The sequence below is a fragment of the Phocoena phocoena genome, chromosome X (genome assembly GCF_963924675.1).
Source record: "Phocoena phocoena chromosome X, mPhoPho1.1, whole genome shotgun sequence".
Classification (NCBI taxonomy): domain Eukaryota; kingdom Metazoa; phylum Chordata; class Mammalia; order Artiodactyla; family Phocoenidae; genus Phocoena; species Phocoena phocoena.
Genome location: NC_089240.1, coordinates 26391148 through 26408408, shown reverse-complemented (window position 1 = coordinate 26408408; position 17261 = coordinate 26391148). Strand labels below are relative to the sequence as shown.

General features: G+C 39.8%; 1 protein-coding gene across 1 annotated transcript; it reads left to right on the top strand.

The window, feature by feature from the left end:
• Positions 1-4063: 4063 nt before the first annotated feature.
• On the top strand, positions 4064-16810 carry TASL (TLR adaptor interacting with endolysosomal SLC15A4). The gene is made up of 2 exons (XM_065901304.1): positions 4064-4226; positions 15631-16810. The coding sequence occupies exon 2, from the start codon at positions 15632-15634 to the stop codon at positions 16547-16549; it is 918 nt and encodes a 305-aa protein (XP_065757376.1). The 5' UTR covers positions 4064-4226; position 15631; the 3' UTR covers positions 16550-16810.
• Positions 16811-17261: the final 451 nt, after the last annotated feature.

The window sequence follows — 17261 nt, the reverse complement described above, 5'->3', positions numbered from 1 at the left end:
ACAGTGAAAAATGATGTCTGCAGGAAACTGATTGTGAAAATGCCCAAGATAACAGTGAAAAATGAACACGGAAAAACAGAATCACATTTTTAGAGATGTTATAAGTTATACATTATTATGAAAAGAGTTTACTTTTATACCATTATGTAGTAATCATAAGGGCACCAGGGCTTTTGTTTTGTTCACTTCTCCTAGAAGCGCAGATCAAATTCAGTTATAAACTGCTCTGGCCTACTGAATCGACTTGGCAGGCACTGTTGACTAATTGTAGAGATCAGGAATAAGGTGGAATTAGAAAGGACTTCGAGGTACTGAGCTTGGGTAATGCTATAAAGATAAGTAAGAATATGAATTTTGGGGGTCAAAAGATTAAGGGTTTGGCCTTATTTATGTGAAGTAGTCACAGATCCACAAATGAAAATCTGGAGGTCATGGGAGAAAGACTTTGGAATTGGAAATACAGATTCCCAGGTCATCCGAAGAAGATAAGAGAAGGTGTGGCAAGTGATGAGTTTACCAAGATAAGACACTGGGGGGAATAAAAAAGCAAGAATTTCGGTTCTAGGAAATAGATGGTTGACAGGAAACCAAAGAACCTCGAAAGGAGAAAGTGAGGAGGTAGAATAATTAGCAGTGTGCAATGACACCACATCCACTGCGCGATAGTAGGGAGACCTTCGTAAAAGAGGGGTGGCATCAATAAAGAGCTGAGTAAATACATTATTATTGGAACAGCCATGCACTGGAACTCTATGTAGTTATTAAAAAGGATGAGGTCAGGACTTCCCTGGTGGCACAATGGATAAGAATCTGCCTGCTAATGCAGGGGACACGGGTTCGATCCCTGGTCCGGGAAGACCCCACATGCCGTGGAGCAACCAAGCCCATGTGCCACAACCACTGAGCCTACGCCCTACAGCCCGCCAGCCACAACTACTGAGCCTGCGTGCCACAACTACTGAAGCCCACGTGCCTAGAGCCCATGCTCGGCAACAAGAGAAGCAACCGCAGTGAGAAGCCCGTGCACAGCAACGAAGAGTAGCCCCGGCTTGCCGCAACTAGAGAAAGCCCGCGTGCAGTAACAAAGACCCAACGCAGCCAAAAATAAATAAACAAACAAATAAATTAATTAATTAAAAGGATGAGGTCAATCTGCATGTACTGACATTGAAAAATGTATACAAAAAACACAAGTGACAAAACAGCATACATAGTATCCTGTCACTTGTATACAAAAAAGGACACATGTAATCGTTGAACTGATGAAACTGAAAATCATAATTGCCTCTGGGGAGGGTCCCGAGAGCTAGAGATCAGATGATGAGAGAGGTTTAAGTTTCACTGTACACTTTTTTGTACCACTTACAATTATTATCATGCGGATGAATTTTTTAAAAACAAACTATTAAAAAAGATTATTGAACCGTGTCAAATACTACGGAAATGTCAAAGAGGTTATAGCCTGAGACAAAGGTCATTAGACTTGATGACTAAGGGGCCTTGGGAACTTTGAGAAAGTAGATTCAGTTGGGTCATTTGATATTGAGAGAGAAAACTGTATTGTAAGTGGCTGGAGAGCACACTTCAGGAAGACAAAGAATTTATGCTGAAAGAGTTGAGGTTTGATGGAATAAATTTGGGAACTGATCAGTTGTGTGTATGTGCATATATACACACACATATATATTTAACATATACAGACATACATTTCTCTAGTTATGGGAAAGGCAATAATGGGTTTTATCTGGAACTGACAATTGGCAAGTAGGACGTGACAGAAAGACAAACTGTTGAGGAATTTGAGAGTGCTGGGAAGAGCACTTGGAAGTGAGTACAGGGTGGACTTGCGGGGAGCTAAGTATAGATGACAACATAATGGAAATAGCCTGGAGGAGGTTTTGACACCCGGAGAGGTAATTCAATAATAGGAATAATAGCCATTTAGAGGCATACGCCATCCAGCAGATTGACAGAAAATTGTATTTTAAGATTTCAGCTACAAAGGATGTAATTCTGCTTTATTATAGTCACCAAAGAGAAAGCAGTTTAAAGCCAATTTCAGAAGCTCAAGTCTTACCAAAAGAGCAAACTTGACATAGTGCCAACTTTTTGATTACAGAAAATATTTGCTGAAAAGGATGATTTGCATAAAATGAGTAACTTAAGAGACAAAATCAAGGGTGACTATAATAAAAATTCTGCATACTGCATTTGAATAAAACAATAAATGTGACTTAACTCAACCTAGAGCAGACGGAATCACCCCATAGTGGTTATGGCATGGCACTGCAGGTGAGCTCATACGGATCCCATCAGAAAGTGCTTCCAGAAGTAGGTAAAACCGACTCTAGGATATCCACAGTATATCTGGTTGTGGTTGAACCTACACTAGAATGAAATGAAACAATATCTAGCCCTGAAGTTGCTATAACCTCTTGCTCACAGCTAAGTTCTTGATAGGCTACAAAAGCCTGGAGACAGCCCTGGGCCTGATTTTATAGGATTACACTGCAAATGAACCTGCCCCCAGGGCCGTAAGTCTGGTCCTTCTAGTGTTAGCAGGTCAAGTCAGATTTGGGACTAATTGAGAAACTGTGTTATGGCTTATATGTGGGAACCTGCCTTTTCAACTGGATCTAAGTAATGTTCCATGAAATAATGCAGAAAATTAAAAAAGACGCTAACCGAAATAAAAAGTCAGTACACTTTTAAAGGTATAACTTTTCAAGGTAAGTCATAGATCAAAGGTAAACAAAAGAAACCCATCAAGTGGAAATGTTTACATATTCAGAGTCTGGAGCTTAGCTTTGATTAGAGTTAGGTAGAAACAGGCAACAGGAGCAGATATTATTTAGGGCAGGATTATTCTTTGTTGCTCTAATTGAAGCCATCAGGGTAAACTAGCTAAATTATTTTAAGAACTCTAAACATTTTTCTGCTTTTGGGCAAAAATAACTGACCCATCTGTAGACAGACTTCTCTGAACTCCAGTAAAGATATAGATTATAATTCATTTGGACTGTAAGATCAAATAAAATTAAATATGACTTAAAAATACTATCTTTCAAAATGGAAAAGTCATACATATACACAGTAGAAATTTCAAAAGGATATGGCGTGAAAACTAAGACTCATTCTCAAAAGGCAATTGCTTGTTTCTAGATCCTTGTATATCCCTACAGAAATATTCTATGCATTAGCAAAAAATATATATAATCATTTAAAAATACAAATTGGAGCATATTCGGTCTTCCATGTTCTTCCTAAACAATGTATCTTGGAGATCTTTTCCTATTATTAGATATAAAGCCACTGCACTCTAACAACTACCTAATTTTCTACAGTAGGGATATACTCTCAGGTATTTCGCTGATACCCTATTTATATTTTTTTCCTAGGTGTTTCTTAATGCTGCAACAAATATCTTTTCACATGTCTTCGTGTACAGGTGCAAGTATATATCCCATGGATAAATTTTAGAAATGGTACTGCTGGGTCAAAGGGTATGAATATTTAAACTTTGGGGAAAAAAAACTTTAACAGACACTGGAAAATTACCTTTTGAAAATGTTCATAATCTCACCAATAGTGTATCAGAGTGCCTGCTTCCCCACAACCTTGCCCACTCAGAGTACTATTGAATTGTTTTTACCTTGGTTAATTTGAGAGAGAAAACTGTTTTCATTAGCATTTTTAAAAATTATGAGTACAACTGAGAAATAATACTTCTTAAACATTATAGGTTAATGATGAAACAGGGAATTTGCTAAATCATCTCTGACTTGGCTCTCTTTGGGGAGAGGGGTTCTAGAGAATTTCTTGTTAGAGGAATAAATTTATGTCGACAGGGTTCTTACATAATGTATAGCAATAAACTATTTTAACCAGAGGCACTTTCATAGATAGGTTTCATTTTTCGAAAAAGGGGAAGAAACACCATTCTGCGGCTCGATGTGGGTTTGTCAGTTATTGCCTCCCCCTTTCTTGGGACTTCCCACACTTCTTGAGCACAAGTCAGACTTGAGCAAAAACAACTTTTTCCATAGGATCAGTTATAAAAAGAATGGCAAGCGCAACGAGCAGCTTAGTTTCTTGGTCTTATCAGTGAAGTAGACTCACCAAAGGCTTGCGAACATTTCTGGCAAAAGCACTGGCTGGCCTGTTCATCTCTATATGGTCAATCGTGGTGTTTCTGCAGGACCAAAGGCACAGACTGGTTAGTGAAGGTAAGCAAAGGAGGCAAGAGACCCTATGGCTGTGAACTTTTTCTGTCATTTCTCTTCCTACCCTTTCTTCGTCCTTTATCATCAGAACTCAGATCCAATCTCATGACCATCTAAAATGCTTTTCTCATTTACCAGATCAGAGGTGAGTGGGCATGTAAACAAGCATTCAATGGAGTTAGACAATAAAGAGAAATGCAGTCCAACACTCCCCTTCTCTTACCTCATGTTCACACTTTGGACATTTCTAACAATTTTTCTTTTTACCGAAAAATTTTGACTGGTCTGATCAAATATTTGTTGTGTAATTTATTCAGTCCCCGTTCACTAACTGCTACACAGGTTTAGCATCTGCGTTTTTTAAAGAAGGCCTAAAAACCTAGGCAGAATTTTGCAGGGACAGCACCACTCAAATTTGGTCACAGTGATGTAGTTTTAGAGATGAATACAATCACAATATATTCCAATGGGATTTAACTCTCAATTATTCATTGGGCGAGCTTGTGATAAGTGTTTTTCACTGTGGCAGGACATACTCAAAGTAAATGTGATCTACAGTGATGATGCTTTTCTAATTGCCATCTGGGTGATTTGGGGAAAGTCTCCCTGTTGGTACTAAAGACAGTACACGCACAGGTGGGCTTTTGTTTGAATTATTTTTAGACCTGCTCAACCATTCTTTTCTTTGTGTGTGCACATCTATTTGTACTTAAATATAAACCTGGTTTGGCCAGAATATTCATATTGATATTTGTAGACCATTTCTTGCATAGGTCAGTGTAAGAAGATCGTGTTTCTGAATTTGAGAAGCTTCTTGGAGGAGTGCAGAGTATTTGAAATTTGTGTAAAACCTTCATATTATAATGGTAATTTGGGGGGATATACAAACATGCACTAATTTTATTATCTCAGAGCAAAGTGATGTTTTCAACAGTTATTTCAAGTTACTGAAACATTTCCAAACACAGACCTAATGATTATCTTAGATATATAAGATATTGTCCCTCTGAACTCTTCATAAACATGACAGAATGTAAATTTGCCTTCATTAGCTAACTATAGTTACTTTCCCTCCAATTTTTGTTTTGCAAAGTTTCAAACCTATATAAAAATGGAAAGAAGAGTATCCGTACAATGCACACACGTTTTTACTATGTAGATTAATCAGTTGTAGCATTTTGCCACATTTATTTCTTTTCTCTTGCTATGTCTCTCTCTCTGTATGTGTATGTAAACACACATACACACAGGTGTTTTCTTTTTTTTACCCTGAACTGTTTGAAAGCATATTGTTGACTTTAGGATACATCACCTTCAAATTCTTGACCCTGTATCTCCGAAGAAAAAGAGCAGTCTTCTACGTGATTATAATGCTAAGGAAATTTAACATTAATACAATACTATTATCTAATATATGACCCATATTCAAATTTCTCCAATTATCTATATGTCCTTTAGAGAGTTTTTATTTTTTAAATTTAGGATCCAATCAAGTATCTTGCATTGCGTTTGTCTGATATGCCCACAATTAAGTAAATGTTAATGGTGATAGCCATAATTAACAACATAATTAACAATGATTAAGAATTATACCACCAAGGAAATTTAACATCAATCAACTCTATCATGATCATTTTTCTTAGTTTTTTAGTCCTCTCATTTTATGTCAAAATACTTTAAAAGTATTTCAAAAAAGTGATCATAAGCTTTAATTTTTCTGTTTGTAAGACATAAAGACAGAATATGAAGAAAAATCCAAACTATGATAAAAATAATTTACTAATATGTCTGCACCAAAATTTACATTTTCTGAAATAAGGAAATTCATATCCAGATAAAGCCCTTGAAAGTAGCTGCTACCTTTAGTCATAAGGATCTAAGTAGAATTGAACAGAAAATTATTTACTTGTTGATGTTAATATGGAAAACGGAGGCCTTTTAACTTACGATTATATCATATTAGTCATCAAATTAGACTTTCAGGAGTTAACTCATTAAGTAAGAATCACTTCATATTTGACAGAAGAATCGATAATCCCAAATTACATGTTTTGTAACAGGAACTGAAATACAAAGTAAGTGATACTTTAGAGCATCTATCAACAAATACCACAAAATATGAAATAATAGGGATATAATCCAAGGTATATGATTAAGTGAATGGTTATTTTCATTTCTAAAGAACACGGACTTTCAAAGGTAAGGGTCAGGAAAATGCAGATGCTTTTTCATATAGCGAGATCCTTCCTAAAGAAACCCTTTGTTTTGGGTAAAGTTCTTGTATTGTTCGCCAAAAGAAAAGAAAAACCCAATGTAATATGGATTTGGTTACAGTATCATAACTAGATTATGAGCAAAGTAATATTCAAGTTTTTCAATGATAACCCTTCAGTGGTTTATTTGCAAGTCCCCCAAATCAAGAAGATCTTTAAAAATCATAGATTGGAATTAAAGGATCTAGAATTTAGATTATAGGGGAAATAAAGAGATGAAGAGATGAAACGGAGTATTTTGAGGATGGGGCGGTATTAAAAATAACATTTCTGGTATATCACCTACATATAATCTTCACCCTCAAATTTGAGGCAAATTTTTGCCTCAAATTCACCTACATATAATCTTAACAAGACAGTTTTCTTCACCCTCAAATTTGAGGCAAAAATAAATGTGCTCATCTGATTGGAAAATGAAAAACAAATAGCGTGTTGAAGAATATCAGTGGAAACAGTTAATCTCAGACATTGGTGGTGAGAAAATAAATTGGCCCAAGCTACTTGAAAGGCAATTTGCAATAGATGTGATCTAGTAATTTGGCTTCTCCAAATCTGGCCTGAGGAAACATTCCTGCAGGCATATGCAGTGATTGCACACAGTAAAAAAGCAAGAAAAACCTCAATGTCTACTATGAGAAATTATTTGCTAACGTGAGATGTGTCTGTAGATGTACTATTTTCTGTTAAAAGGCAGATCTATATGAGCAGGCATGCTGACAGGTGGGAACCAAGCTGCACCCCAACTAGCTAGGCTATAGATTGTCTATGAAACAGCAGATAACGTTTTCCTGTCCTTATTTATGTGAGGTTACATCCCATGATGCTCTGAGGCAGCCCCATCCCACTGTCTCCATTTTTTGTGCCACGGTAGAGGCCTTCTCTGCACTGTCTCAACCAGCTTCGCAGAAGTCTTGGTTTGCATGCCTGAGAACTGTCTTTCCAGAGATAGGATCTGTTTTGCCACCTTATCACCCCCCAACGCACACCAGCCCCCCCACCGCCCTTCCTGCCAATCCTCATTCTTCTGCTTTTCTTTCGCTATTGCCAGTTACACCTTCATTCAAAGGACTGTCCCAATGATTTACTTCACTGTTTACGGTAGCAACTGGAATTTGCTAAGGTTCTATGCAATCCTGATAAATATATTGGGGTAGGGGAGAGAAGAATTTAGCATTTCTAATTTAGGGACCAGGATTCTGAATGGATGGCCAGGGGCTCTGAAAGGTTGAGATATGAGACTTGAAGGGTTGTGGTGGAATGGGGGATGGATAAGGAACCAGGGCTCTCAGGATAGAAGAAAGGGACAAATGCCTGGGATGGGCATGGGATTTGGGAGAACAGGGAGGAGTTCAGCATGGCTGGCATCCTGGGTCTTGTGGGAACAGGCAGAGGTAAGATGAAGAAGGCAGACAAGAGGGAGGGAGACACAAGAGGGAAGAGATATGGGAACATATGTATACGCATAACTGATTCACTTTGTTATAAAGCAGAAACATACACACCATTGTAAAGCAATTACACTCCAAAAAAGATGTAAACTTAAATAAATAAATAAAATAATTTGGACCAAAAAAAAAAAAAAACCAGGTATCATGAGGGCCTAACGTGTGTGGACTTTATCCTGGAGGTAATGGGGAGCTGCTGATATTTAAACAGGGCATCTGTAATACTAAATCACTCTGCGGTTGAAAAATGAAGGGCAAGATGACGCCAGGCTATAGCTGTGGGAATGGTTAAGGAAACTGTTCATACGGTCAGATTAAAAGAGCAGAGGATAAATTATTTGTATATCTCAAAGACATATGAACATTGATACACAGTTGGGACATGTGTGTAGCCCTGTGGGGTGGGCACTGGCTGTCTTCTTGGAGCTTTTCTTTCTGTACTTCACTGCACCTTCCTTCCTTTATTGGGCAAGGGTTGTTATTAAAATGGAGTCAGGGCGGGTACCCTTTTCCTGGAAGGACTAATTGCTTGTCGTGATTGTGTGATATTAACTGCTCTCAACTAGGCAGTAGGTGTGATATGTTTAAGAACAGATCACACACTTTGGGGTTAGTAAATTGACTTGAATCTTCCCTCCACTACTTATTTGCTTTGTGACCTTGGGAAGGTCATTTGTCCTATCTTAATCTCAGTTTTCTCATTTGGAAAACCCGGATTATGATAATATCTAACTATGCACTGTTGTTGGAAGATTAGGGGTAATGTCTGGAAAGCACCCAACACAATTGTTTTTATTATTGTGCCCTATCTCAATTACTGCATCTGCTTTTTGACTTAGGTCAAGGATAGGCAAGCCATAGCCTATAGGTCAAACCGGCCCTTTGCCTGTTTTTGTAAATAAAGTTTTTTTGTAAATAAAGTTTTATTGGAACACAGCCACACCCATTTGTTTACATATTGTCTGTGGCTGCTTTCCTGCTATGATGGCAGAGTTCAGTAGTTGTGATAGAAACCTAAAATATTAAATATTTGGCCATTTATAGAGAAAGTTTGCTGATCCCTAAGTTAGGTTTTTCCAAACATCCCCTCTTATAAATTTTTTCCCTCTTTAGTTTTTCTCTTTGAATCCATGCTTGTGTTGTTTCAGTGTAAATTAAAAGTATGTCTATATTGGTAGTCTCCAGCCTCGTCAACTACTGGTTTTCTCCCAGACTACTGACACAACACAACTCCAGTGGTGACTGTCAGCTGGCCATGAAGTCTACACACTTAGAGGGGCTCTGCCAGGAATGACCAGCTGAACGGAACCAAAGCTTTTTTTCAAGCACCTCTGGAAAGCTGTTGGATCATCCTTGCCCCTTGGGATTATGACTCAGAAGGGACTGGTTAGTCAAGTACTTCCTGGAGGTGTCCTCTAGCCTTTTCACTTATTTGTAGGGTCCTGCAATGGACAGTTTTGGGGATCTTGTTGCTCTTGGTCAGTTCCATCAACTGAGCGGCCCTCACATGGACAATCAGCAGAGACTCTCGATGGCGTGGCGGCTCCTCGCGCCTCTCACCTCCTCCTCCCCAGAGATGCACACCTGACCTTGGCAGGGTTCTGAGCCTCTACAGGCCAGTGATGTGACCCCAAAGGCTCAGATCTTGTATCCGAGGCCCCGGTTTGGGGCAGCCACAGATTGTTTTTCCTTTCTTCCCTTTTTTTTTTTTTTTTTAAATGAGAGCCGCTTATTTCTTCACTCATTTGAAAAGAGAGATGGGGGAAGAATCCAAAACAGAACAAGCTCTTCTGCCTTATTACCCTTTTATCAGAAAGACAAACAACATTTGGGAATAATAGCCTCTCAAAGTTAGAAAATAGAGTCCAAACTTAACCTTATGGCCAAGAGCATTTTTTTCTAAGTCTAAAGGTATGGCTTCCACTGTTGAGTACTGTTAAGTGATGTTACTCTTTAAAATATTTGCACTTCATACTTTTGTGCTGTTTTAAGGACTTGTCTTGTTAAGCCATTTCTTCAAAAAGTCCCATGAAAATGATAAAGGACTACAAAAATTAAAAATATCCTATGGGAGTTCTACTTCAGTGGTTTATTTGCTGTGGTATTTTATTAAAAATATTTATTTAGAAAGAAAAAGTATTTCTATGTACAGAGTTATAACATCAGTTTTATGAAATCCAAGTAAATGATTTAACAACGTGCTGGACTTCAGCACATATTTCTAAGTTGTGAATTTACACATCAGGTTAATTTTGGTATTCCCCTGTCTGATAATGATTAACGGAGGCTAAATCTGCCTAGAACATCTCATCTGCAAATGTCCTTGAGAGTCTTTTCCTTCACAGTTAATCAGTCATGGAGAATTCCAGATATATCTCTATCTTCTCTATGATGAGAAATAAAAATTCAAGCAATAAAATACCTTTGAACAATTGAAGTAATCCATTGGCTTAAGTTTTATTGTCTCAGATAAAATTAAGTCAAATATGTTAACATTTGTTTAAAGTATATCTTTCATAATACCTTTGAAGAGTGAGGTCTTCTAAGAATTTTATAATCAATGAAATTTATTAAGAAAAATGCCAACAATTAATCAAAACAAACCCAAATAACTTTCTCTATTTTAAAATTTTAAGATGTCATGATATGTAGTACTAGTTTTTAAAATTATTTTATTTGTTTTTGGCTGGTTGGGTCTTTGTTGCTGCGCATGGGCTTTCTCTAGGTTGCGGTGAGCGGGGGCTACTCTTCGTTGCGGTGTGCGGGCTTCTCATTGCGGTGGCTTCTCTTGTTGCGGAGTACGGGCTCTAGGCGCATGGGCTTCTGTAGTCGTGGCTCACGGGCTGTAGAGAGCAGGCTCGGTAGTTGTGGCGCATGGGCTTACTTGCTCCGCCGCATGTGGGATCTTCACGGACCAGGGCTCGAACCCGTGTCCCCTGCACTGGCAGGTGGCTTCTTAACCACTGCGCCACTAGGGAAGCCCTCTGGTACTATTTTTATTCTAGTGGTACATTAAATGGTTTTCATAAAGATCAAATGAGTTAACATATGTATAATGTGTGTGTTTCACACATTATTACTCTCTCCATTGCTTGAGAAAAATCTTTCAAAAGCTGCTTTAGCACGCTCTCTGCTGCCCTCTGCTGCTAGCTTTTAGAAACTGATTTTGATTCTGAGTAATGCTCACCTCACTTGTTCTCTTCTCTTAACATAGTCAAAACCCCATGCAATATTAAAGTTTGAGGGGACTCTTTAATTTAATCCCACGTTCTCCATTTACAGATAAGAAGTTGAGTCTCTGAGAGGTTAAATGACATGCGAGCATGGGCTGTTTTCTTTTATTTCCTTCTTTTTTTTTTCTTTTGGCCACGTGCATGGCCTGCAGGGATCCCCGACCAGGGATCGAACCCGGGCCCCCTGCAATGGGGGCGTGGAGTCCTAACCACTGGACTACCAGGGAATTCCAGTGGGCTCCGTTTTCTGACTGACAGCATTTGAATGCCTGCTGGCTTTGGACAGATTACTTAATTTTGACATATATAAAATGAGCATAATAATAGTACCTACATCTTTGAGTTTTTGTGGGGATCCACTGATTCAGTACACAAAAAGCACTTAGTGTCTGGGTTGTAGCTAGTACTAAATGCTAGCCCTGTTACAGACCTGCCATTAACTAGACTAAAACCACAGCTAGTGGCAAGGTCAGAACTAGAATTCTAGTCCTTGACTACCAGTTCAAGAATTTTTTTTTGCCTTAATGAGTCTGAATAACAACTAAATTCTACCTTTGCATGTAGATTTTTTAAATGTGACCTGTTCACATTTGAAGCCTTTGTAGTCTCTACAGAGCTATCGACACTGCAGCTCTTGTGGCTCATTCCTCCTTGTACTGTTCAAGGCAGGTTCCCCACAGAAATTATTACGCTCACAAGCTTCTCAAGCCCCCAAACAGAAAATCCTACAGCCCACACTTGGGAGATGATTTCACTGTTGACTGTAACGAGCTCCCTGCCTGAATCTCCAATGCACACTTAGACACCTGCACTCATGTCAGACTCAAGAGGAGCTAAACTAAGCCCATCAGCTCTCTTCCCGGCTCCTTCTGGCCTCCCCATTTCGGTTATGGTCTCTCAAGTTCATCCCTTCTCTTCCTTTTCTGCTACTTTCCTCCTGGTTCCTTTCCCAATCACCTCAGGTGGGCACGAATCCAGCAGCCTCCTAACTCGGGTCCTTGACTCCAATCCTGCTGAAATTCCTCTTGCCCTTTACTGACAGATCACACCATGCCTTGAATAAGTTTGGTTACCTTCCAGAGCTTTGTACTGCCTTCAGGGTAAACTGAATGTCCACAGCCTTGCATGTCTCAACTTACCTCCCTGACCTTATCGCCCACTCCTCGTTCGTAGGAATCTTTTCCTTTAGGCAGGGGGGTATCTATCCCTAGATATTAGGACATATTTTCTGCTTTTCCATCATGGGACCTACCACTGTACTGGTCTGCCTTGGGCTCCACACATCAGAATGGTAGGTCTCTTGTTCTACCAGAATTAAGGTACCAACAAAGCTCTCAGTCCACGGCAAACGGGGCAAAGGGCTCATTCAATACTCAAAACAAAATCCTGGACCGGCTTCCTTTACTGTGGTGAAGGAGTGGAGATTACCTGGAGGGGCCATAAACATCAGCCACATAAAGTGAGAGAAGAATCCACTATGGCTGATTGTTTAATATGAAAAGAAATATGATAAACAGTAGGCGATTTGGGATAACGACTGAATGGGGACAAGGGTGATTCTCAAGAGTGATTCTGCATTATCACCTTCGCTGTCTCCTAAGTCTGTGCTGTCCAGTATCTTAGCTGTGTGGTATTTTTTAATAATTTAAATTAAATAAAGTTAATTCGTTAATTAATGACATTGTTTCATTAGCCACATTTCAAGTGCTTAATAGCCACATGTGGCTATTAATATTTTGGACAGCACATATATAGGTCATTCTAGCATCCCAGGAAGTTCTGCTGGACTGCACTGCTTTGAGATTTTTCATTTGCTTCTTGAAGTCATTCACCCCAGCCTACGGCTTTCCAGCTTCTAAAATGTAATTGCTCTAGTCTCTTCTCTTGTTCTCCTTTTTCTTGTGTATTATATTTAAAAAAATCATTTAATGTTGTTTTAGTGAAGTTTGGGGGAAGAAAAAATACAGATATATGCCTAATCTGTTATTTTTCCTAGAAATCTTTGCTTTTCTCTACCTCAGTGTGATCTTGCTTTTGAGCTCACATTCTGAGTAATCACTGTTAATCACACTCTCCTCAGCCACTTCAGGGGTCCCTCCAGCTTGGGTTTGCCTCTAAGTTCCAGCTTGCTTCCATAAAGCCGTAGGGTCAGCCGGGGATGTGTGTGTGGTGTGTGGGGTCGGCATTTCTGGCTGTCATCATGTAGTCCCATTGGCACTCACGGTGACTTGTCACTCTCCTGGCCCCTGGCTAACAGTCTATAGACATCATGTCTGCAATCTTCCCATCTGCAGTTGAGGTCTTCTCCAGGTTTGCAGGCTCTGGGCAGCATGCTGGTACGTGAGCAGACTTCACGGGGCAGGCTCAGGCCTGTCCGCCCAGGCATTCCATGCTGGGCAGGAGAGAAGAGAGACTTCGTGCTTCCTCAGGTTCTATGTGGGAGGTAGGGCACAGGCCTCTTCTACTCCGGGCTCCCCAGATCTATCTGGAGCGGTATTCTCTCCCTCCGTGGGGATTCCATCCATTGAGTCTACTGTTGATATGTCAATATTATGCCCTAAGTCATTTAGGGTTCTGGATTCCGAAGTTTAAAACCTCGGTTATGGTATCTCAAAAGCCATTTCGCTACAACTATGCTTTCTGCCAAGAGGTTCTGAAGCCTATTTAGCAACTCAAAAGCTGAGAGGTGTGTTTTTGCTCTGGTTTTCCAAAATGACATTCTGAGGTCTTGAAGGTGGAGGGCCCTACTGGCAGCCGGGGTGGGGCAGAGAGGGAGGGTCGTGAAGTAACGGTGTCACTAGTAAAGCCTTTATGATAAACTTTCTTGCTCTGTTAACTATTTCCTCACGCATAGAAGATCTGCCTTTTCGCCTAGATGTTCGGTTTGTTGAGAGCAGAACCGCACTGAAAAAGCTTTTCCAGGAAAGAACATTTTCTTACCCTTGTAAGTGTGTCCAGCATACGAAAATTACTTCACGGATTAGTTGAAGACCTTTAACTTTGTATCTTCATAGTACGTGACAGTGCCTGGAATGGAGTAAACATTTAAATAATTGATAAATTTGCTCAATATATCTTGGAATAGTTCCCCCGAAAGAAATAAACACTGAAAATATTACCCTTATACAATAGAAACAATTATACTAATTATACTGCATTAATAATATTAACTTTATACAATGAAAAAGTTCACTTGGGAAATAACTACATGACTATAAAAGAGAGGCTAAAATTCTTTTAAAAAGAGGATCCCTAGGATTAAAATAATCCTCTTCTAATTTCACTTGTCAATTTCAGGCTCAAGTCCACCGGTCTGTTTTCGAAGCCCAGCCCTCGGGGCCAAAGAGGACCAGTTCTCTTTGCTTTCGTCTGCTGCTCCATTGCCAGGAGTACCAGCACGTTCCTTTTTTAGAAAATGCAGCTGCTGGCTTCTAGCCTATTCTAGCCACCCCAGAATCCAGTGACAGCTGCTGAAGGTGGAGGGGTGGCACAGGTGGAGGAAAAGCTCACAGTCAGGAAAGCTCCTTGGTGACTAGGGTAGAGGTAAAAACGTCAGTCGGACACAGGGACATTTCCAGGACGTATCGTAAAAACTGGGAGGGATAGAGCAAGAAAGCCATCCTGGGCAGCAAAGGTAGACGAGGCTTCATGGTCCTTCATGACGGGTTGATGGTGAATTAATTTCATGCCATGCCGCTGCTGTTAATTATTTAATTCAAGTTAAGTATCTTTTGATTCCCTCCTAAATGCAGACAACTGTGCTAGCTCCCAGGGATAAAGTACGACGATAAGTAAGATATAGCTTTTATTTTCAGTAGAATCTGCCACAAATTTCCTCATTTTTTCATAAACCACTAGTTATGCTGCTTCCCCAGTTTGCAGCTTCTCAATCACTCTCCATTTCCTTCGGGGCAGAAGGCAAATGCCCTTGCCCGACTCCCAAGGCCCTTCAGGATCCAATTCCAACCTATTTCCCCAGTCCTTTCTGCTTATGCTCAGTGTCTTATATATGCCAACGAGGCCATGTCACCACATTCTCTTATAACTCTGTGCCTAGGGATGGAACTCTTAGCCTTCAGTTTAGCTGAAATGTCACCTTCTCTGAAACATACCCTGTCATTTCTCCTCCTTCGCCCCAGGTTGTTAATGAGAAACTTCTGGAAGGGTGGAAGTGTGCCCATTTCATCTTTATACCTCCAACACATGCTATGGCCCTGGCGCACAGCAGGCACAGAATGAGTACTAGCTTGGGGAATGAATGAAGTGAACTTATTTCTTGTCTTTCTTATTTCTTATTTCTTATTACTTTTTCGGATAGAACAACTGCCAATTTATATAATTAAGAAATATAAATAAGAAATATTTCTTATTTCTTATTACTTTTTCGGATAGAACAACTGCCAATTTATAAAACTCCAGTCTTCTTTTCCCCCACTGTTACTAAGTCTCTTTCCAGAATGCTGTCAGAAGGGTATCTCAGTGGACTTGCTTACCGGAGCGACATCCAGCGGAGTTGTACATCTTATAACGAGCAGGTGGCTGAGGAAAAGGAAGAGAAGACAGAAGCCACAGCTGCTGCTACTCTTTCCTATTCCTCCGTGGATGAAACACAAGTCCGGAGTCTCTACGTGAGATGCAAATCCTCAGGCAAGTTTATTTCTTCAGTGCATTCAAGAGACAGCCAACGCAGTAGAAATCCGAGAATCACAGTGTTGCAGACAAACCCCAATCCCGTGTTTGAAAGCCCAAACTTGGCCGCAGGTGAACTATACAGAGACCCCAGCAGAGAGACCTACTTGGTTCCACCTTCCTGCAAGAGTATCTGCAAGAATTACAATGACTTACATATTGCAGGGGGCCAAGTGATGGCCATGAATTCAGTGACAACAGACTTTCCCTCTGAGAGCAGTTTTGAACACGGCCCTTTGCTGAAATCGTCGGAGATTCCTTTGTCCATGGAGGATTCCATTTCCACTCAGCCCAGCGACTTCCCACCCAAACCTATCCAGCGGTATTCATCCTACTGGAGAATAACCAGCATCAAAGAGAAAAGCAGCCTGCAAATGCAGAAGCCTATTTCGAATGCAGTGCTGAACGAATACCTGGAGCAGAAGGTGGTGGAGTTATACAAGCAGTACATTATGGACACTGTGCTTCATGACAGTTCTCCTACCCAGATTCTGGCATCTGAACTCATCATGACAAGTGTGGACCAAATTAGTATTCAAGTCTCTAGAGAGAAGAACCTGGAGACCTCAAAAGCCAGGGATATAGTCATTAACAGCCTTTTACAATTGGTGTCAACTGAAGTCAGCACTCCTGAAATTAGCACTCCGAGTCTCCATATTTCTCAGTATAGTAACGTGAATCCATAGAGAGGAGGCTTCTGTTCCTTTCTCAACTACTCAAATCCTAAGCAACAATTATTCACTTGTTCTGACGACGTACAGGAAGGGGTTGTCAAGAGCTAGATAAGAAAAGGTTGGCTGGAGGTCAGGTATGGATTAAGAGGAAATCTCATAATATTACATGTGAAGGAACGTGGGGAGAGGAGCTATAACGACTTCAAAGCAAGGGTTGGATAGCAACAAAGCAAAAATAAAAATGATCAAAAAAGAGATTCATTTAAGGGAATATAGAAAAGAAAAAAGACAAACCAAATAAGAATGTACACCATGGCAAAACTAAAAGCCAAAGGTTTCAGGGGAAGGAGTTAAGAATATGTTTGTCACTCAAGTAAATTCCTCCAAGTTGTTTCTTCTGGAGGGAAATGGACTGTGGAAGGCTGCTCTATTTGGGTATAAAGACAGGCTCAAACAGTCTTTAAGATATGTTTATATCTATCTTCCCTACCCTGTACCAGATCATTTAAAAATATATTCTTTATAAAGATTAAAACAGTAGCAAATTGCAATTGTATTTTTTATGTGTAATGATTACTTCGCTACAGCCACAAACACTGCCACTCAAATGTAATTCTGTTTACTGGGGGAGATGAAATTTTCTAAATGGAAAATACCAAACAGTGAATATTAAACTACTGCTTTATTTTGCCGTGTTTGATTTTCTTGTTGGTACTAAGCTTCA